Source organism: Babylonia areolata, chromosome 33 (assembly GCF_041734735.1).
Source record: "Babylonia areolata isolate BAREFJ2019XMU chromosome 33, ASM4173473v1, whole genome shotgun sequence".
In the NCBI taxonomy this organism is placed as follows: domain Eukaryota; kingdom Metazoa; phylum Mollusca; class Gastropoda; order Neogastropoda; family Buccinidae; genus Babylonia; species Babylonia areolata.
Genome location: NC_134908.1, coordinates 8,743,621 through 8,766,215, shown reverse-complemented (window position 1 = coordinate 8,766,215; position 22,595 = coordinate 8,743,621). Strand labels below are relative to the sequence as shown.

The following is a 22,595-nucleotide window of genomic DNA, read 5'->3' as shown; positions in this document are numbered from 1 at the left end:
GTTGGGGAGGGACTTGGGGTGTTAAGAAATGAAAAAGTAAAATAAATAAATAAACAAATAAACGAATAAGCAAACAACATACCGGTTGTGAAGAAAAAGATAAAAAAAAATAAACAAAATGAATAAAAAACAAACAAACAAACAAGCAAACAAACGTACGGCTGGTTGGGAAGAGACTTGCGCAGCAGCCTCTTCATGTCAGCGTCAGTGAGGAAGCCTCGCTTCCGGTCCTCGCGGATGCCCTCCATGTGCAGGAACTTCAGGATGTGCTGTCGCCCCCGGCGACACATCTGTCGGCCAATCAGAAAGGTGCTCGTGTTATTAAGCAGAAGGGGATTTGAGAGGGCTGCGTTCGAGCATCATGCATGGTACTCTAAGCAAGCTTATAATTCAGTTGTAATAAAATCAGTAACGGTGACTCACTCGAGCGGGAGGGAACTAGAAAAGCGTTGTGTTCTAGCCTCAAGCACCATAGGCTATAATTTAGCTAGAATAGAATGAGTAATTGTCACTCACGTAAGTGGAAGGGGACTCAAGAAGGCTGTGTTCTAGTATCATGTATACAGTAAGTGCTCTATCAAGCTATCATTTTGCTACAATACAATCAGTAATGGTGACTCACATGAGCGGGAGAGGACTTGAGAGGGCTAAGTTCAAGCACCATGTACTCTGTTAACTCATTCTACCCCACCACAGCTACATGCCTGCTACAACTCCCCATGACCAGCACTACATGAGACCACTGCAGAAAAAACAAGAGAGGCAAGGCCTTCCAGACTCACTTGTGATACACTTAAAAAAAAAAAAATCCAAGCTTTTTATGTATTGAGTATAATTTCAAAATGTAATGTTTAAGATGAGAAAGATCAGTTCAAAGCAAATTAACTCCCCTAGCATTAATTACAGAGTAATTTCCCTTTTTTACTACCTGCACCAAAACGTTTGCAAAATAAATAAAACTTCCATGCTTAGCAAAAGAAGTTCCTGTTTGAACAAAAAATGATTATAATGACTGCTCTTGTTGTTGGGTCAGAATATCAGATCAAAGTGCCAAGTTTAGAGAATACAAAAAATATAAATATAACAGTAAATGCAGTTTGCATATAATTAGGCTTCATTTTTTTTTTTTTTTTTTTTTTTGTGCCCATCCCAGAGGTGCAATATTGTTTTAAACAAGATGACTGGAAAGAACTGAATTTTTCCTATTTTTATGCCTAATTTGGTGTCAACTGAAAAAGTATTTGCAGAGAAAATGTCAAAGTTTACCACGGACACACAGACACACAGACAACCGAACACCGGGTTAAAACATAGACTCACTTTGTTTACACAAGTGAGTCAAAAAGGGTGGTTCACTAAAACACTGAAAGTCGATGGAGAATTGCTCATTTAATCGGTCAAACACTGCTACATTTTCATGTTTCCAGAATCCGTAAATGGTTCAGTTTGGAATGGCAACTGCACCAAGCAAGAATGAACGAAATTAGACTAGTGTCACTGTATGAAAATACTCGTACCTGGTCCACAGGGGAAGTATTCATGCTATGAGTTAACTCGTACCTGGAGTAGAATGAGTTAAACTATAAATCAGCTACGAAAGAATCAGTCATGGTGACTAACGTGAGCAGGCAGGGACTCAAGAGGGTTGTATTCAAGCACCATATACTCTATTAAACTATAAATTACAAGCAGTATTGGTGACTCATGTGAGCAGGAAATGACTCGAGAGGGTTGTGTTCCAGCATCATATACTCTATTAAACTATAAATTACAAACAGTACTGGTGATTCACATGTGCGGTTGTGGACTCGAAAGGGTTGTGTTCGAGCACAATGTACTCATTAAAACTATAAATTACAACCAGTACTGGTGAATCACATGAGCTGGTGGCTCAAGCACCATGTACTCAAGTTTTGTGACCTTTTGTGATTCATCATCGGACACAAAACGAGAGCGCCAAAGAATCGATAGACAGACAGAAAATACAAAAAAAAATTTAACTGTATGCAGAGCACAGGAGCAGGAGTTAAGATGGCTGCTGGAAAAAGAGGGCGTTAGTTAGGGATACAAAGGGGAAATAACCTACTTCGGGAGGTTATCGGCTGTAGCTACTTTCGTTTTCTCCGCATAGGCGGGTAGTAGTTTGCACAGGACAGGAATCAGACCCCTGACGGATTCTGCACAAGTGGGTTACGGTTAAGTATGTGCAGTTAAACTATAAATTACAAACAAGCATTGGTGACTCACATGAGCGGGCGGGGACTCGAGAGGGTTGTGTTCCAGCATCATGTACTCCAGGGCCTCCAGCTTGCAGAAGACAGTGGGGATCTTCTGGATGCGGTTACAGGAGATCTCCAGCCAGATCAGGTTCAGCTTGCAGATGTCTGTACAACACAGCAACACTCTCACTCACAGTCACCATGTCTTCTAACACACGCTGGTTACTTCTTATTTCACCCAAGCTCACAGTCACAATCTCACAAGCTGGTTACTTCTAAGCTCACTCACGCTCACAGTCACGATCTCACAGTCACAATCTTACAAGGTGATGACTCCTAATTTACACTCACACTCAGTCACAATCTCACAAACTGATCACATCTAATTTGCACTCACAATCACCACCTCAAAAACTTATTACTTCTAATTCACACTCACCATCTCTCGAGCTGATTACTTCTAATCTTACTCACACTCATAGTCACAGTCACCATCTCTCGAGCTGATTACTTCTAATCTTACTCACACTCACAGTCACCAACTCGCAAGCTGGTTACTTTTAATCTCACTCATGTTCACTGTCACAGTCTTACAAGCCAATCACTTCTGATATCTCTTATGCTCACAATCACCATCTCACAAACTGATTACTTCTAATTCACACTCATACTCCAAGTCACAATCATACAAGCTGATTACTTCTAATTTACACTTCCACTCACAGTCACCATCTCACATTTACCATCTCACAAGCAAATTACTTTTTACTTTCACTCACACTTATTGTCACCAATTCACAACACAAGCTGATCACTTCTAATCCACAAACAAAACTTTGTCCATGGATTATCTATCAATTTTTACCCGAAATACTCAACAGAAACAAGTATTGCATTATGCTGAAGTACTTACCCCCCCTCCTCCTTCCAACTCAATAGACCTTGAGTGGTGCTCTGGGTGCTAGCAGTTTGGATGACAAAATAAACTGATCCCATATGCAGCAAGCACTTTGCGCTCGTAAAAGAACTGACAGCAATAAAAGGGTTGTCCCTGGCAAAATTATCTGCCAAATCCCCTTAGATAATAAAACAATAAATAACAAACATTTGAAAAGAAGAAAAAAAAAGGTGGCACTTCACTGTAGGAGAAGAAAGCAGCCCAAAATTTAACTCTGAGAAATCTGTTGTTGAGACAAAACAAGTAAAACAGTATAATTAAATGCAATACAATGCCATGCAATTCGATACAATTCATTAAAATACAATGCAATGCAATGCAATACATGTATGTACAACAGTCAGTCTTTCCCGACTAATACTATCAGGACAGCAGAAGAGTAACCTGTAACTACCGTCCCCACCGTCTGGGCTAGAAGCTGATTACAGTGGAGAGTGTTTTGCCAAAGTTACATCCCCTCTTTATCAGCCGAGAGGGTTTGTAGGATAGTCGACATTGGGATGGTTCCCAAAGCACCAAGAGAAAGAGCTAGTGCAATCTTGCAATCTTGCTTCCTGGTTTGAGAGTCCTTCCCATTGCAGTGGGAAAAGCACTGATCATTCAGCCCTCACTTTGCTGCTGGCCCAGCTGTAAGCTGATGTCAATCTCTGATGCAATACAATACAGTACCACACATTACAATCCAATTCAACACAGCACAATACAATACAGTGCAATATGATACAATACGGTACAACACAATGATGGGCGCAATAGCCGAGTGGTTAAAGCATTGGACTGTCAACCTGAGGGTCCCGGGTTCGAATCACGGTGACGGCGCCTGGTGGGTAAAGGGTGGAGATTTTTACGATTATCCCAGGTCAACATATGTGCAGACCTGCTAGTGCCTGAACCCCCTTCGTGTGTATATGCAAGCAGAAGATCAAATACACACGTTAAAGATCCTGTAATCCATGTCAGCGTTCAGTGGGTTATGGAAACAAGAACATACCCAGCATGCACACCCTCGAAAACGGAGTATGGCTGCCTACATGGTGGGGTAAAAACGGTCATACACGTAAAAGCCCACTCATGTGCATACGAGTGAACGCAGAAGAAGAAGGTACAACACAATACAGCAAACCACAGAGAACCCATACTCACCCACAGGGAGCTCCACAAGGAGATTTCTACGGACATTCAGGGACCTCAAGGATCGCAGATCCCCGATTTGAGGGGGCAGATGGGTAATCTCGTTACAGCTGACGTCCTGAAAACATCCACAGGTCTCTCGCTGACATGACTATCCTCTGACAAATCTTACCACGCAGTTTGAAGTCAGCCAAAAACAAAAGCTATCTCAAAGCTTGTGAAAGCTCTAAATAACACTCCATAGGAAGCATACCTTTGCCAACAGTTTTAATTTGTTACTCAACGCAGTGTCACTGTGTTCAGACAAATCCATACACGCTACACCTCATCTGCAACGCAGATGCCTGACCAGCAACATAAACCAACGCACTTAGTCAGGCTTTGAGTGAATGCATATAATAATACACGTATTTCTGTACCTGTCAGAGTGGATTTCTTCTACAGAATTTTGCCAGAGGACAACACTCTCGTTGCCATGGGTTCTTTTTCGGTGTGCCAAGTGCGTGCTGCACGCAGGACCTCAGTTTACTGTCTCATCCGAATGACTAGATGCTCAGTTTGATCTTCCAGTCGACGGGCGCAATAGCCGAGTGGTTAAAGCGTTGGACTGTCAATCTGAGGGTCCCGGGTTCAAATCAAGGTGACAGCGCCTGGTGGGTAAAGGGTGGAGATTTTTACGATCTCCCAGGTCAACATATGTGCAGACCTGCTAGTGCCTGAACCCCCTTCGTGTGTATATGCAAGCAGAAGATCAAATACGCACGTTAAAGATCCTGTAATCCATGTCAGTGTTCGGTGGGTTATGGAAACAAGAACATACCCAGCATGCACACCCCCGAGTATGGCTGCCTACATGGCAGGGTAAAAACGGTCATACACGTAAAAGCCCACTCATGTGCATACGAGTGAACGCAGAAGAAGAAGAAGAAGAAGATCTTCCAGTCAAACTTGGGAGAAAAGGACGAGAGCCGGGTTCGAACCCAGACCCTCACACACTCTCTGCCAACAGAGAACAGTTATCAACTTTGCTCTTTTTCCCCCTTTTTAAACTTGTTTCCTAATTTTTTTTATTTTTTTTTTATCTATTCTTTTCATTTTATTTGTTTATTTTTTGCTTATTTTTCTCAGTCTCTCAGGGATATCAATGTTCACAGTTTTTCCTCAGTTCTGTGTGGCTGGCCAGGCTATTACCAGTCAGTTATTGATTCATTCAACCCTGTGCCCAAGCACCGCTTGGGTATCAGATTCATTTCACTCGAACTGTTTCCATGCACATAAACCGCAAGCACAGGATAACTAACTTTTTCAGTATTTCCAGCTTTGTCATCTCTTAAAAGGAAAACCTGTTCATTTCAGTGTATCTTCTATTTTCCACTGCCTAAAAATAAATGGCAGGGAAGCCCTGCTAATGCAGTAAACTCCCCGGGGTTGCATGGGTTAAAACCAGTCAAAAAGAGCCAAACATTATCTGATAATGTTAAAAGTTTCATTAAAATAATGTTAAAAGTTAAAATAAAAAGACCAGTGCACACAGGTCTTGCCCAGTCAATGCCAAATTCAAAAGAAGTTCAAAAAAAAAGAAAAAAAGAAAAAAAAAGAAGAAAATAACATAATCAGACCATTCCACCAGCATCCTACTCCACACAAAAATTCCCACGTCTTACTCCACATACAATTTTCGTCTTACTAAAACCACATAAAAATTCCCACATCTTACTCCACATAAAACTTTCATCTTACTCAAACCATATAAAAATTCCCACGTCTTACTCCACATACAATTTTCGTCTTACTAAAACCACATAAAAATTCCCGCGTCTTACTCCACATAAAACTTTCATCTTACTCAAACCATATAAAAATTCCCACATCTTACTCAAGCCACATAAAGATTCCGTCTTACTCCATTTTAAAAATTCTCATGTCTTACTCACTCCACACAACAATTCAAGTTTACAATATTGAAAAATAGACCAAATCACCAACATGTTTCATTCCACAAAAAAGAAAAACACATTAAACTAAATATCACTGTTTTCCTGCAGCCACCAACAGAAAGCATACCAGGTCCATCAGTCGCTGCAGCTGACCAATCTGTTCCGGAAGAGACAGCAGCTTGTTGTTGGACACCAGTAGCACCTCCAGCGATGCCAGCTCGCACACGCATGTCGGTAACGTCGTCAGCTGGTTACGACTGCAAACACAACACAAATCTTTTTAAAGATGGCACACAGTCACTTGTTGCTGAAGACCAGTACTAGTAGTGCCTCAAGCAATGCCAGCTCACACACGCACGTCAGTAACGTCTTCCGCTGGTAACAAGTCTTTTCAAAGCTAGCACACACACTCATATTGGTAATTTTGTCGGCTGAAATATAGTGAAAACGACTGTAGCACAATTCTTTCCATGATCAACACACACACACACACACACACACACATCAGTAATGCTGTTAGCTGATTATGATTGTACCACAAACCTTTTCACAGTCAACACACACACGTCAGCAATGCTGTCGACTGGATACGACTCCAAACATAACACAAATCTTTTAAAAGTAACCACACACGCACACACACATGCACAAGCACACACACACACACACATCGGTAATGCTGTTAGCTGATTATGACTGTAGCAAAAATCTTTTCATAGTTAACACACACACACGTCGGTAATGCTGTCAATGGGTTACGATTCTAAACACAACACAAATCTTTTTAAAGTTAACACACACACACACACACACATTTGTAATGCTGTTAGCTGATTATGACTATAACATAAATCTTTTCACAGTTAACACACACACACACACACACACACAGATACACACAGACAGGTATACACACACACACACACACATGCACGCACGTGCACGCGCATGCACACACACACATATCACATACACATATATGGCAAAAAACAAAAAAATATACAGGGAATGTCAAGAATGGGTTGATCAGAATTCATGTTGGCACGTGTGTGTTTTTGTTGGTTTTTATTTGTTTGTTTTTCGTTGTTGTTGTTGTGGTTATTTTTACAGGGGAAGGGTTCAATATCCAACAAACATACATTCTACCAAACACTTCAACAGTATGTTCCTGTCTTGCGCTGCTAACATGTTTCAATACCAGTCTACCATGCTGGCACCAAATTTCTTTATTCAGCACCAATCTTCTGCATGAGAAAATCTCCTGGAAACTGTAAGATGATGGATCACTCTTCACAGTCAGAGAAGAGTAGCGTCCCTTCTGGTCTCTGCCTGTCTTTGTTCAGCCTCCCCCCCAGGCCCTCCACCCCTCACCCCCATTGCTCTATTCTCCAATCCCCTCATTTTTCTTTTTCTCTTCTTCCAACGCTCTCCTCTTGCAGCTGCCAAAACAGTTTTAGGGTCGGGGCTGACAGTTGTTGCATGTTATGCGAGTGCGTGCGTGCACACAGTTTGCACATGTGTGTGCATCTGGTGTGTGTGTGTGTGTGTGTGTGTGTGTGTGTGTGTGTGTGGAGCGGGGTGGTCTGTGTGTGTGTCTGTGTGTCTGTGCGCATGCGTCTGGTGTGTGTGTGTGTGTGTGTGTGTGTGTGTGTGTGTGTGTGTGTGTGTGTGTGTGTGTGTGTGTACTGTATGTGTGTTTAAGTGTGTGTGTGTGTGTGTGTGTGTGTGTGTGTGTGTGTGTACTGTATGTGTGTTTAGGTGTGTGTGTGTGTGTGTGTGTGAGCATGCATGCGTGTATGTATACATGAGATAGCACTTGTGTGTGCATACACCGAGGTATGTAATATGTATGCATGTCTGTGTATATGCAGCTGGGCCCACGTCTGTATATCTATGAATGCACAGATATGCATGCAGTATGCATGTGCAGGCGGGTGTACGTAAGCATGCATGCGCGTGTGTGTGCAAGCATGCGTGCACATGTTTATATACTCTGCACAGACTTCCCCCCCGTTCCACCTGAAGCCCGTGACAAATGCTTTCCTGGCACACGCCTGTCTGGGTCTGGCGCTACCAGGCCATCAGAGTTTTTGCAGGTGACGAACGGCATCACACTGCCAGCTAGCAGTCAGTTACGCCGAAAAAGGTGTGCAGTGCTTCAAAGCCAGAACAAAAAAAAAGGTGGCTTCATCAGTTCATACATCTACATTGTGCAGTGTTTTGGATAATGTAATTTTTCTCCTGGCACATGAGCTTTGTCTCTTGCAGATGTATGATGATTTTTATGTGTATATTTATTGTTGTGGTGGGATTATAAATGCATATGAAAGGTTTCATTTTAGTGTGTCGTCTTCTTCTTCACTCATATATAAGTGGGCTTTTCACATGTACGATCATACTGTTTTTGGTGGCTTTTTTGTGGGTTTTTTTTTGCTGTTGTTGTTCTTTTTACACTGTACAAAATCAATCAAGAATGTTTTATACACAGGGATGCGCTATATAAATAAAAATCATTATAATGATAGTTGTGTTCGACTATGACCGTCAGAACAGCAGAGGAAGCAAACGCAGTCATGACTATCTGTGGCTAGATTTTTATCGTTGTGGACAGTGTTCTGCCCAGGTCACATCCCCACTCTCTTGGCCAAGAGGGCTTCAGGGCAGGAAGCATAGGGACGGTCCCCAAAGGCAAACCAGCCACCAAGGCTGCAGCATGAAGAGCTAGTGCGATCTTGCCGAGTGTTATCATTATTATGATTATTATCATGATTATTAGTATTGATCACCATCCTCCTCATCATCATCATTAGTAGTACGGTAGTAGTAGTAGTAGGAGTATCATCACCATCAGCAGCATCATCGTCATATCTAACATTATAATTATTATATTATCACTATCATTGTTGTTGCTGTTGTCATTATTATTATTACTACCACCATCATCCTCATAATTAAATCATTGTTATCATTATCATCATCATCATAAATAATAATAACAACAACAACAACAACAACATCATCATCATCATTTTCATTATCATTATTAGGATTATTAATATTATCATCATTCTTATTCAGTACCATTATCATCACTGTTATAATTATTATCAGCATCATCATTATTATCATAAGTTTCATTATTACCAAGCATTCTCCATGCAGGATCCCACGGGGAGCACTGACCTGAGGTTGAGGTGGGTGAGGGCCTGCAGCTGTGTGAGGTCGGAGGGAATGGTTTTGATGTAGTTGTGGTAGCAGTTGAGGCGCTCCATGTAGCGGTACTGGCACACCTCCCCCGGCACCTCGCCCAGCCGGTTCTTGGACAGATCTGCCACACACACACACACAGTGCTAACACTTTGAGTGATCTATTTTAACACAGCAACACAGTGATGTAATCATTAAAAACTAAAATGATGACAGCAAAGACAGAATGCTAAAGCTTGTAACAGCTATGCAGTGACAGAATCAATAAAAGTTGTCATGTTAACAGGACATATATATATATATATATATATAGCTGCCACATAGATTGCCAAAGCTTTGTCTCAGCTTCTACGTAACTAAGTTATGGTACAGTGATGCAATCCTTAGTGATGATAACAGAACAGATCTGCCAGACACAGTGTCAACGCTTTGTCTTTGTCTCAAACACGCTCTCTTAGCAATACAGAAATGCTTCATTAGTCTCAGCTGGTAAATTTAGCAATACAGCGAGTAATCAGTTTAAGTTTATGGTGATAACAGCACAGATCTATATGTCAGGCAGTGCCAATGCTTTGTCTCAAGGCGGTATTAACAACGACACAGCACTTGACAAAGGCGATGACAGGGCAGATCTGCCATACAGCTGTCACTGCTTCATCTCAGCTGGTAATGTAGCAAGACAGTGACTGAATCATTCAAGGTTATCATGAAGATAGGAGAGATAAGATAAGATAAGATAAGAATAACTTTATTATCTCCAACTGGAGAAATTTGGTCAGGTGCATTATCACAACATAGACAAGTAAACAACATGGGGACCATAACTGTAAAAGTCAACAACAGCTTTTACGAATATTACGAAGATACAAATGTAAAAAAATATCACATACACCGTTTCATACATACATCCATCCACACACTGCTGGTAATAACTAGTATTCTTAATGTAAAAACAGAAAGAATTAAGAAACATTATTTGAATATAATTATAAACATAGCCTACTATACTGCACATTGATTATAATAGACAGATAAGAATAAAGATAAATTGCGGAAAACCGCAACCAGATAATCAGCACACACCCGCACCCACCCACCCCCCACCCACCCCACACACGTGGATTACTTGATTAAACAAGAGAGTCTGCTAGACCAAATGCCAAAGCTTGTAATAAAAATACTGAGTAGCAATGCAGTGATGTAATGATGGTAACAGAACATATCTGGCTGACAGTGTGCCAATCCTTTGTCTCAGCTTCTAACAAGTCAGCAACACAGTGACGTAATCTTTAGTAAAAGCTATGATGATAAAAGAACAGATCTGCCAGACACAGGGCCAATGCTTTGTCTCAAACCCTGTCAAGGTGCAGATTAATGGGGGACAGTCGTTGGAGGGATGTGGTGGCGATCTGGAGGGACGATCACTCAGTCTGGCTCTGCGACTAGCCATTATTGTCGTCAGAAGGGGGCTTAGTGGGTGGTGTCCTAAGTACACTAAATCTGAACACCACAAAGTGACTCAGCAGCACTGCAGGGTCTCCTCTGGAGTGTGGCCTCCTAGCGACCTAACCTCAATGGTTCCCTGAGGACTGCTGACACTGGGACTGCCACAGGTGTGACTGTGTATGCGGGACTTGGAATGAGCCACATCCCAGCAATGCCACTGAAATGGTGCAGATAATGGGACCGCAAAAAAAAAAGAAAAGAAAAAAAAAGTGCTTTGTCTCAAACTGTCTCTAAGCAGTACAGTGATGCTTCAATAGCCTCAGCTGGTAATTTAGAAATACAGTAACAAAATCATTATAGTTTATGGTGATAACAGGACAAATCTGAAAAAAAAAAAAGAGTACCAATGCTTTGTTGTTGTTGTTGTTTTTTGTTTTGTTTTTCTCAAGGCCTGACTAAGCGCGTTGGGTTACGCTGCTGGTCAGGCATCTGCTTGGCAGATGTGGTGCAGCGTATATGGATTTGTCCGAACGCAGTGACGCCTCCTTGAGCTACTGAAACTGAAACTGTTTCAGCTTGTAAAAATAACACAGTGAAGTAACCATTAAAAGTTATGTCAAGATGATTATAACAGAGACTGAGTCAGAGAGAGTGCCTGGGCTTTTTACTGCAATGCAGTGACGTAATCATCGTTAAAATGTTACGATGACAACAGCAGACAGAGACAGCCAAAGCTTGTTACAGCAATGCAGTGATGTAATCCTTAAAAGTTACAATGATGACAGCAGACACAGAAAGCCAAAGCTTGTTACTGCAATGCAGCAATGTAATCTTTAAGGGTTATGGTGATAACAAGACAGAGCCCGACAGACAGCAAGCCATCTCTGCATCGCAGTTTTATGGCAGCAACGCAGTGATGTAATCATGGGTTGTGACAATGATCACAGGAACAGATCTGTCAGACAGGAGGCTAACTCAGTGCCTCTGATTATAGTCCAGTCATACAGCGACGACGTTATCACTGGAGATTATGATGGTGATACTAGGCAGTATTGGGCTGTACTGTCAAACTTTTAGTTTTACAATGATACATTGGAGAGCGATACAGAGAGGGATATATATATAGAGAGAGAGAGAAAGAGAGATAATGCACATCTGTGTACTGCTTTGTATTGTGTTCTGTTGTCTTGTATTCATTTCAACTGCAGCACAGTGCAGTGTAGAGTAAGTACTGCACTGCATTCTACAACTACATTGTACTGAACTGCACTGTTCATAATGTGTAATGTACCATATGTACAGTGTTGCACTGAACTGTACTGACAGTAATACTATACTGTACTATACTGCACTACATTGAACTGTACCATCAGCTATTGCCCTAATCTGAACTACATACTATATTACAATGTACTGCAATAACATCAAAAACACTGTAACTTCACAAATTTATACAACATTAGACAAATTTGAGCAAAAAAGTTATTAATTCACTGTCACAAATTCAAACAGTTTGCCAAAAACCTTTTTCTTTAATTATAACTTCACACACACACACAAATTCTAACTTAAGAAATGTTGATGTTGTTTTTTTAATTATAACTTCACAAATTCAAATATTATTCCAATAACATCAGAAACATAACCACTTAAAAATAATACGCCAACTAATGATCCTCTTCTTCAAGCATGGGCAAAAACTCCCTGGTTCACCCATATACAAGTGGGCTTTTACGTGTATTGAATCTGAAATTTTCTACCCAGTCATGTAAGGCAGCCATACCACCTAATGATCTCTTTTATATTATGTAATATAAATATGAAACATGTGCACACCTGCCTACTCTCAATGCTCTGACACTGGCATTGATACAGGGGCCAGCAGCCCTCATACATCAAGTGCTGTAACTACAGGCAGCTGGGGATTCAGTCAGCAAGCCACTGATGAGATAGACAGAGGCAGAGACACAGGGACAGACAGACAGAGACAGTGAGAGAGAGAGAGAAAGGAGAGATGGAAAGACAGAGAGAAAATGAGACGGTCTAAGACAGAAAATACAATACATCTTTCCTCATCCAATTTGAATGAACGTATACATATACATACATATATACATATGCGTATACATATGTATACATGTATTATGTAATTTCCAATTGGATTAACAAAGATGTATTGTACAGAAAGAGACAGAGTGAATGAGAGAAAGACAGAAACAGGGAGACCAAGAGAAAAAGTACAGAGAGGACACAGTGGGATCAGACACAGAGAAATTTATAAACACACACACGCACTGTATACAACAGGTATGCATGCGCATGCACACAGAGACAGAGAGAGAAAGACTTCATGAGACAAGAGAGACAGACAGAAACTGATTCAGAGAAACAAACATAAACAAAGAGACAGACACAGAAAGCCAAAAAGACTGAGAGATCGAGACAAAGAGAATCAGAGACAGAGATAGCAATTTCAACACGAGACCATGAGTGAGATCAAGAGGCAGGGTGAAAAACACTAACAACTGTCTGCCACAAGAACAAAACGCACACCATCTAGAGAACTCTTACCAATACGATACGCAATAACACGCTGCAAACTCTACCTATCACCTACCCTCACAACACACACGTACGTTACAAACACTACCTACCACCTGCTATCACAACACACACACACACACAACCTATGTCAGTATGTGCTCACCAATACTGTAACTGAAGCCAAAAGCCACTACCCCAGATAAACACACCTCCTGGAGGGATGAAGTCAGGGAGAAAGTGATGATGCGAGAGACACTGCGAAGAAAAGTGCTCAAGACACTTGAAAGAGAGAGAAAAAGACAGACAGACCAGTACAACAGAAAGGGGGTAAAGGGTAGACAGTGGGCAGGGAAAAGCAGGTTAGTGTAAATGTCTACATGTTTTAATCATAAATTTTATCAGTCTATTTGTGTAAACTGACATTATGATAAATTTAATCATTGGTAACATGGGTAACATGGACAATTCAAGAACCCGTATACTGTTGACGTTACTGAACAGGCGGCATTAAACGATTGCAGCTCAACTTCCAGTCTGCTATTCTATTGTATGAAAATTTGAAATAACACTAACAGCGACTATTTTTTGATAGGAAAAACAAAAAAATAAAACTACACGCAGGAAAAAATACCCCAAAAATGGGTGGCGCTGTAGTGTAGCGATGCACTCTCCCTGGGGACAGCAGCCCAAATTTCACAGAAAAATCTGATGTGATAAAAAGAAATGCAAATACAAATATACAGTTAGCAGTGAACTTTTAAGTTTAAGGTGACAGAGGGGTTGGGGGAGTTGGGAGTGGGGGAAGTCAGGCACAACAAAGTGCATAGGTCTACACTGTAATTTTAACTTTCACATGAACACTAAAATGGTAATTTAATAACTGCCAACACCTACATAATAATAATCAGTATAAATTTTCACATAGTGCTGAATCTTGTGCAGAGACATATATATCAAAGTGCTTTCAAACCAGTCATTCACACGCATGCATAATGTTTCTTAACTTGAGAGACTGAAGACAAAGAGGCAGGGGAAGGAGGCTGTCTTGGAAAGAGATAGGTTTTAAGGCCAGACTTGAAAGAGCTGAGTGCAGGGACCTGACGAAGCCAAAGAGGAAGCTCATTCCACAAGCAAGGTCCATAGACAGAGAAAGAACGGCGGCTGACAGCATAGAGCACATTATGTCCATAATCATATGAACCAAACTGCTCTTCCTGATTAAAGCCCAGCTAGACTGGGAGCCATCTCTGATCTTAACTGACTTTTTTCAATATTTTTTTTTTCTTGCACTCTCCTGCATGGTATATGATTCTTCTTATCTCAGTGATATAGCGACATCATTATCATAAATAATTAATATAGTGCTACTGTAACACTGCTATTCTCAAATCACCCAAGCACAGCTACACCCTGGCTGGCTGTCACAGTCACAGTTATTGTATTCCATTGCATTGTATTGAAAAAAATTTACTTTTTCACAACATATTTCTCTGGGTGAAATTTGGGCTGTTTGTTCTCCCCAGGAAGAGCATGTTACTACATTGAAAGCACCACCCTATCAAAGTGGATTTTTCTACAGAATTTTGCCAGGAACAACCCCTTTTGTTGCCATGGGTTCTTTTACATGTGCTGCGTGCATGCTGCACATAGTTTATCATCTCATCCAAATGACTCGTACCCATCGTGTCTAGACTATCAATCAAGGTCTATTAGAGCAGGAGAAATACTGGCGAATCTACAGAAAGCTATTATCAGAGTTGGGCTGCCATGAGGACACCCACTGCAAAAGATCCTGCACCACTGATGATTCACTTTTGTGGCGTTCAGAAATTGCAGGCCTGATTCAATCAAATGTGAATTCTAAAATATGCACACGGTCTATTAATCCATTTCCTAGCAGAAATGACTGCTTTGACATAGAGCCAGACTGCATCATGAGCATGCACTCTGGAGTGAACATTGTCACTGACCCCTCCGATGACCCTCCCCCCATGAATCTGCCAACATTAGAAACTGACACAAACTCACCACATTTTTGGTGGTGCAGAGGGGAGAGAGAGAGAGAGAGAGAGAGAGAAAAAAAAGCAAAACAGAGGTTGTCCCTGTGATAGCAAGCCCTGATAAAAAGAGCTCAACAAAATTTGAGAGTTTTTTCCTTGTTACAAATACACAATGATGTTTGATGATGACTAATTCATGAGGAGGACAAGAACTAAAGAAGGAGATCTATTTCAGTTTCTGACTACTTGAAAAACTTCCTTCCACAATATTTGAATACTTCCTTGCAACAACCAGGCCATAAAATGTACTAAAAACTGGCAGAGCCGGCCAGAGCTAGCTTCCTACACTTGTAACTACTTCCGAAAATTGTGAAAATCTAACTGCGAAGAGAATGAAAATTGACTGTGCAGTCCCTATCTTCTCGTCTGAACCGCAAGAATGTCCAGGAGCTGACTTGGGCCAAAAACGTCCTGCATAAATTTAATAATAATAATAATAATGGATACTTATATAGCACACTATCCAGAAATCTGCTCTAGGTGCTTTACAAAAACACTTTTGTTAACATAAAACATTACATCTATGTTACATACACACACCAAAATGTGACTACACACACACACACACACACACACACACACACACACACACACACACACACACACTGCATACATACATTTTAACATACATGTGTATCTAACAGCTACACTAACACATACGCACACATAGGCAGGCACAAACTTACATAAACACACGCACACACAATACACATTCATATACATGCATGTAGCTATGTACACATACATATGTATACACACATAGTCAAGCACAGCTAACGCAAAGGAAGTGGACCTGCCACAATTGAACTTATTGCTGAGGGAAAAGGTGAGTTTTGAGACGAGATTTAAAAGATGCGAGGGAATCAGAAATTTCCATGAAAACCTTCAACAACACTGGAGCAGGCAGACGGTTTGATGAGAAAAAGATGGAGATGAAAGAAACTGAGACACAGAAACAAACTTAGCAAAAAGGTCAGCCAGATCTGACACCAAAGGAAGCCGTGGCAGCATAAATATATCATGTGCGATGCAGACTTGTGAACGCAAACAATCGCCTACGCCTACTTTGTATGCATGCAGAGCTCTATTCATAGCCAGGCTATGAGCCATCACAAACAAACACAATAACATACATGTATGTGATGCACAAGCACAAGGGGAGTCAGTCAGTGAGCGAATGATGAGACCGGCAGAGGCAAACACACACACACACACACTCACACATGTATTTTTTCATATTACACACACACAAGCAAGCACATTCATTAGCATACACGCACACTAAAACACACACACACACACACACACACACACACACACACTGGCACACACGCATGCACATGCATGCATACACACAGTGACGCATACATTTTAATTGACAAGAGCAGACTGAAGCAATCACTCACATTGGACATGTACTCCCTCTCAAAGTCAAGCATGCACATCATAAGCAAGCAAATGCACACACACACACACTCTTTAAGTATTTTCACTCTCTCTCTCTCTCTCTCTCTCTCTCTCTCTTCCCTCAAAAAAACAACTAAGACTCTCTCTACCCCCTACTCTCTTCTTTCTCCCTCTCCCCTCTTTCTCTGAAAAATGCTTTCTGTCTCTTTCCACCTCATCTTACCCGTCCTCTACACTTACAAATCATACACAAAATATGACAAATATCACACATGTACACACACACACATGCAAAAACACACATACACCAAATACACACACACACACACACACACACACATACACACACACAAACCACAAAAATACACACCCACACCCACATACCACACACACTGCAGACGACCAAAACATGCACATCAACTCACTTTCCCATCCTAACTCATTCATAAAATGATTTAGAGACACACACAGTTGCATACACCCTACAAACATGCACCATCATACAGCCCCACACTCAGTTTCTAAGTGATGTTGTTTTTTGATGTTGTGTTCTCTCTCTCTCTCGTTCTCTCTCTCACACAAATACACACACACACACACACACACACACACACACTGTGCATTCTCTCTCTCTTACTTAATTTTTGTTTTTGTTTTTGTTGTTGTTGTTTTTTTGTTTTAATGCACTCCAACAGCCAGTGAGTACAGCTTTGGCGTTTTCAATCTGAGGATCCTGTGTTCGAATCCCAGTCATGGTGACTGGTGGGTAAAGGGTGGAGATTTTTCTGATCTCATGGGTCAATAGATGTGGTGACCTGCTAACCAGTGTCTGAACCCCCCTCACCTGTTTAATTTGAACGCAACAGATCAAATGCGCATGTCAAAGATCCCACAAACTCTGCCAGCATTCAGTGGGTCAGGTAAACATGAACATACCCTGTACCCTGCAAGTACACCCTCGCAAAAGGAGTATGGCTGCCTATATGGCAGGGTAAAAACATGCATACACATACTTGTACATGTAAATGCTCATTCATGCATACGTATACATGAATACAAGTTATGTATGACTATGAGTGAACACGGGGGTTGCAGCCCACCACAAACACAGAAGAACCAGCCCCACTCTCAGTCATTCAGCAATGTTGTTTTTATGACCTCACACACACACACACACACACACACACTGCAAAAACATGCACTGACACACAGACCCACTCTCAGACTCAGGCATTCCGTGATGCTATTTTCATGCGCCCTCACAGACATACAGACAAAAACAACACACACACACACACACACACACTCACACACTCTCACTTTCTCTGCTCAAACCTCCCCTCCCTTTGCTCAGGTGAGCAGGCTGAACTCACTGCCTGTCCTGCTCTTGCAATACATCTCTTTTTCTCCCTCTCTCAGCTCACTCTTTCAGCAGTCTTCCCCCCCCCCCCCCCCCCCCCCACCTCCTTCCCCCCCCCATCCCCCTCCTTCACTCACTCACTCTTTCTCTCTACTCTCACTCTCTCTGTGCCAAGCCAGTGACTCAGCCAGCCCCCTCACCCTCACCCCCACCCCCACGCCTTCAAAACATCGGCACAGATGAACTGCAAGGCCCTTCAGTTCACTTCTAACCAAGCAGATGCTGTCTTCCGATTAGCTAACTCGCAGGTACAACTCTCCCCGCCCCCGCCCCCCCCCCAACATCCCCCATCCCCACTGCTTATCCACCTGGGGAGATGGGAGGGGAGGGGAGGGGAGGGGAAGGGAGTGGACGAAGGGGGCACAGGGTAGGCAGCAGTGGAGGGGTAGGGAAATGAGAAGGTGGGAGAGGGGGTACGAGAAGTGAGAAGTTACACTTCTTTTTTTTTTAACAACTTTCCCCCCCTTTTCACTTAAAAAAAAACAACACATAAATAAATCAAATGGCTGTGGGGCTGGGAGGGTGGGGAAGGGAGAGGAGGCTGAGAGAGGGGAATGGGAGCAGTTGCAAAGTTGACAAGGTCAAAGCCAGTTCCACAACTTTCACCTGCACCTGGAGAGAGGAGATGGAGGGGTGGAGGGGGGGATGGGGAGCGGCTGCAGCCAAGGAAAGGGAAGGGATAAATTTCAATTTCTTCCTACTCTTCCCCCCCCCCCATTAATGTCTTCTTTATAATCTCATGTCTGGAGTGCAAGCTGTAAAAATCATCCCCTGAGCTCTCCAAAACTTTCATGTTCTTATCACTTATAAATGATAAAAATCACAGTTCAACTTCACCTAAGTCAAAGTGATTGTATTATCAGGTGCCATACAAACAGCTGATGCTGTCAGTACTAATGTAAACTTGTACTAGTTACTACTGCTGTTGCTGCTGCTGCTTGTATTAAATCTCCTGCTGCTGATGCTATTGCCACCACCATTACCAATGCTGCTGAGCACTGTGACTATTGATATTGCAGCCACTGCTGCTACCAGTACTACTAAAAGAACTATTGCTGCCTCTGCTGGACATTATGATTATAATGTGGCCTTCCTTTGCTAGTACTAGTGTCACTAAAAACAAAACATGGACCAAAACCGTCACCAAGATTTGAACCAGGGACCCTCAGAGTGAAAGTCTGACGCTTTAACCACTCAGCTATTGCACCCATCGTGCTTAGTTTGACTTCAGATGATATTGAAATCCACAGAACAATTATTATTTCTTTAGCCTGCATGGTATGTGTATGCAAGTTTAAATTGTTTCTAACATGTGTCACTGTCAGTATGCAAAACAGCAACAGATTGTGGATGGTATTCACAAAATGTGATATCATTCGTCAATCAAAATTTACGCTGACATCCGTATTCTAAAAGTACAAAACTATCTTCTACCCAAGGACGCAATTCATCATTTAACTATCACATTCATGGAATATGATATTGATAATAATCTGACCAAATATCACCATGCACATGCACACACACACACGTGTAACACATAATATATATTTTGTATATACAATATATATACACACACCACACACACACACACATGTGCATGCTCACATACACACACAAGCGTGCACACACACACACACACACACACACACAGAAGGAGGTGGGATGCTGGATAGGAAAGGAGAGGGTGGATGGTAATATTAATAAATCACTACAACACTAGAAAACAAATATGCACTCAGTGAGCCCCCTCCCTCCCCCATCCCTTCATGCACATGTATACTTAGTATACGCACTTATGTACATGTATACAAATACAAAATACACACACACACACACACACAGATGTGTACAAATACAGTACTTGATACAGTACGACAAGCTGACCAGACATTAACACAAACACAGCAATATCATCATTACTCAAGCATAAACACTGAGATTTATACATGGATCTATAATACAGTGTGGGATAATACTGTCTCATCTATTTTTCACATTCCTAACAGAGAAATACCACCTCACACACACATGTGCATGTGGTAATACACATACATCCTCATCACATCTCATGTGGAAATGAATTTATAGTATACTTATACAGTATTTATTAAGACATCTTGCTACAGTGCATATTCTTGAAGCCCTATGCGCTTTAAAAGTATCATTTTTAGAGGAACTAATCAACTATACAGAATTCCAAACTTATGAACATGTTTATGAAAGAGTGTGTGTATGCAGGGAAGGAAGTGGGGAGGTGGGGGGTGGGGGGGGGGCACGGTGAGGGGGGATGGGGGGGCGGTATGTGAGTGTGGATGTGGGTGTGACAAAAACAAGTGAGAAAGAAAAGAGACAGGTGTGTGTGTGTGTGTGTGTGTGTTTTCGAGTACAAATATATGTATGCAGCATTGCATGTGTCAGAAGTGTGTGTGCTTCTGTGTGTGTTAGTGTTTGTGGTTTATGTGCATAACCATGTTATTCATTTGACCATGTCATTCATACATTTTGAGTGAGGTGAATCCTGTATGAGTTATGACCATTGATCTGTGAACAATGTGTGTTCATGTATGTGTGCAAGCACATGTGTGCATGCCATGTGCATCCATTCATGTGAGCTTGTGAGTGGGAAGGTGGATTATATACGGTATATACCATAATCATATTCTGATACTGAACGAAGAAGTTCATGGCTGTTGACTCTAAGACTTTATAAATCAGTTTAAATCATTTGTATTTGTCATAATAATGTCAATGAATATATATAATAATAATTAATATAAATTTAAGTGTGAATGGGGTGCAAATCTAGATCTATGAGCAGTGTGTGTGTGTCAGCACAAACGCATGCATACATACTATGTGTATGCATCATTTCGTATTTTTGTGTGTGTGCATACATTGTGTGTGTGTGTGTGTGTGTGTGTGTGTGTGTGTGTGTGTGTGATATAAATTTATGTTCTGTTCCAACATCACAGACTGAAACAAGGAACAATTACTCTAGGGGGAAAAAAAAGAAAAGAAAAGAGGAAGATGACAATCCCAAAGCACTGCAGAAACAAAAACAAACCAAAATCAACAAAAACCAACAGAAGACAATCCCACAGCCTTACATACAATAGTTCCTTAAGAAAACCAAAGTAGTGGTACGTATAACATAAAGTACCATATGTTGTGTCCCTACAGTAGTTATAAATAATCATCTAAAATAATCAGTGTTTCTGTAGCGTAGCCTTACTGCAGGCCCAGTCAACAGGATAAGGAACACCATTGTATGTCTCTCTCTCTCAGTAATCACAGTGGTCACAGGCAGCCTGAGACGGATAAACAGGAGGAAGTGGACTGGAACGTTTCCAAATAGCCACTGACCCTTGACGTCATGGTAGATGTACTGTATCATTCAGTCGATTAACCTTCTGACTGCTGCTGTCCATTGCTGACCCTTGATGTCATTAAAATGTAGAGATATATATATGTATATTAACCCTCTGACTGCTGCTGTCCACTGCTGACCCCTGATGTCATTAAAATGTAGATATATATGTATATTAACCCTCTGACTGCTGCTGTCCACCACCCACCCTTGACGTCATTACAATGTAGAGATATCTGTATTATTAACCTTCTGACTGCTGCTGTCCACCACCCACCCTTGACATCATTACAACGTAGAGATATCTGTATTATTAACCTCCTGACTGCTGCTGTCCACCACCCACCCTTGACATCATTACAATGTAGAGATATCTGTATTATTAACCTTCTGACTGCTGCTGTCCACCATCGACCCTTGACATCATTACAATGTAGAGATATCTGTATTATTAACCTCCTGACTGCTGCTGTCCACCATCGACCCTTGACATCATTACAATGTAGAGATATCTGTATTATTAACCTTCTGACTGCTGCTGTCCACCATCGACCCTTGACATCATTACAATGTAGAGATATATGTATTATTAACCTTGTGACTGCTGCTGTCCACCACCCACCCTTGACATCATTACAACGTAGAGATATCTGTATTATTAACCTTCTGACTGCTGCTGACAAACTTCTATGCTTGTCAATGAAGGGCTTATACTGTATGCAAGACAAGGGGCTTTCACAAGTCTGACTGTCAGTCACCAGATGTTCTTAAAAAGCTTTGGACTTCTTCATCTTAGGATTCCATATATATATATATAAATTTATACTTTGTAAAGCAAACTCAAATTCACCACGAAATAAGAATAAATGAAAAGTAACAAGTGTACAAGTTTCAAA

General features: G+C 41.4%; 1 protein-coding gene across 1 annotated transcript in view; it reads right to left on the bottom strand.

The window, feature by feature from the left end:
* The window catches only part of LOC143276864 (uncharacterized), a 69,626-nt gene that overhangs the window by 43,846 nt on the left and 3,185 nt on the right, over positions 1–22,595 (bottom strand). The window contains exons 2-6 of the mRNA XM_076581521.1: positions 9,429–9,573; positions 6,373–6,502; positions 4,321–4,426; positions 2,248–2,384; positions 160–290 (exon numbers count right to left, since the gene is read on the bottom strand). Coding sequence (XP_076437636.1) covers positions 160–290; positions 2,248–2,384; positions 4,321–4,426; positions 6,373–6,502; positions 9,429–9,573 — 649 coding nt within the window. The remainder of the gene's footprint in view (positions 1–159; positions 291–2,247; positions 2,385–4,320; positions 4,427–6,372; positions 6,503–9,428; positions 9,574–22,595) is intronic.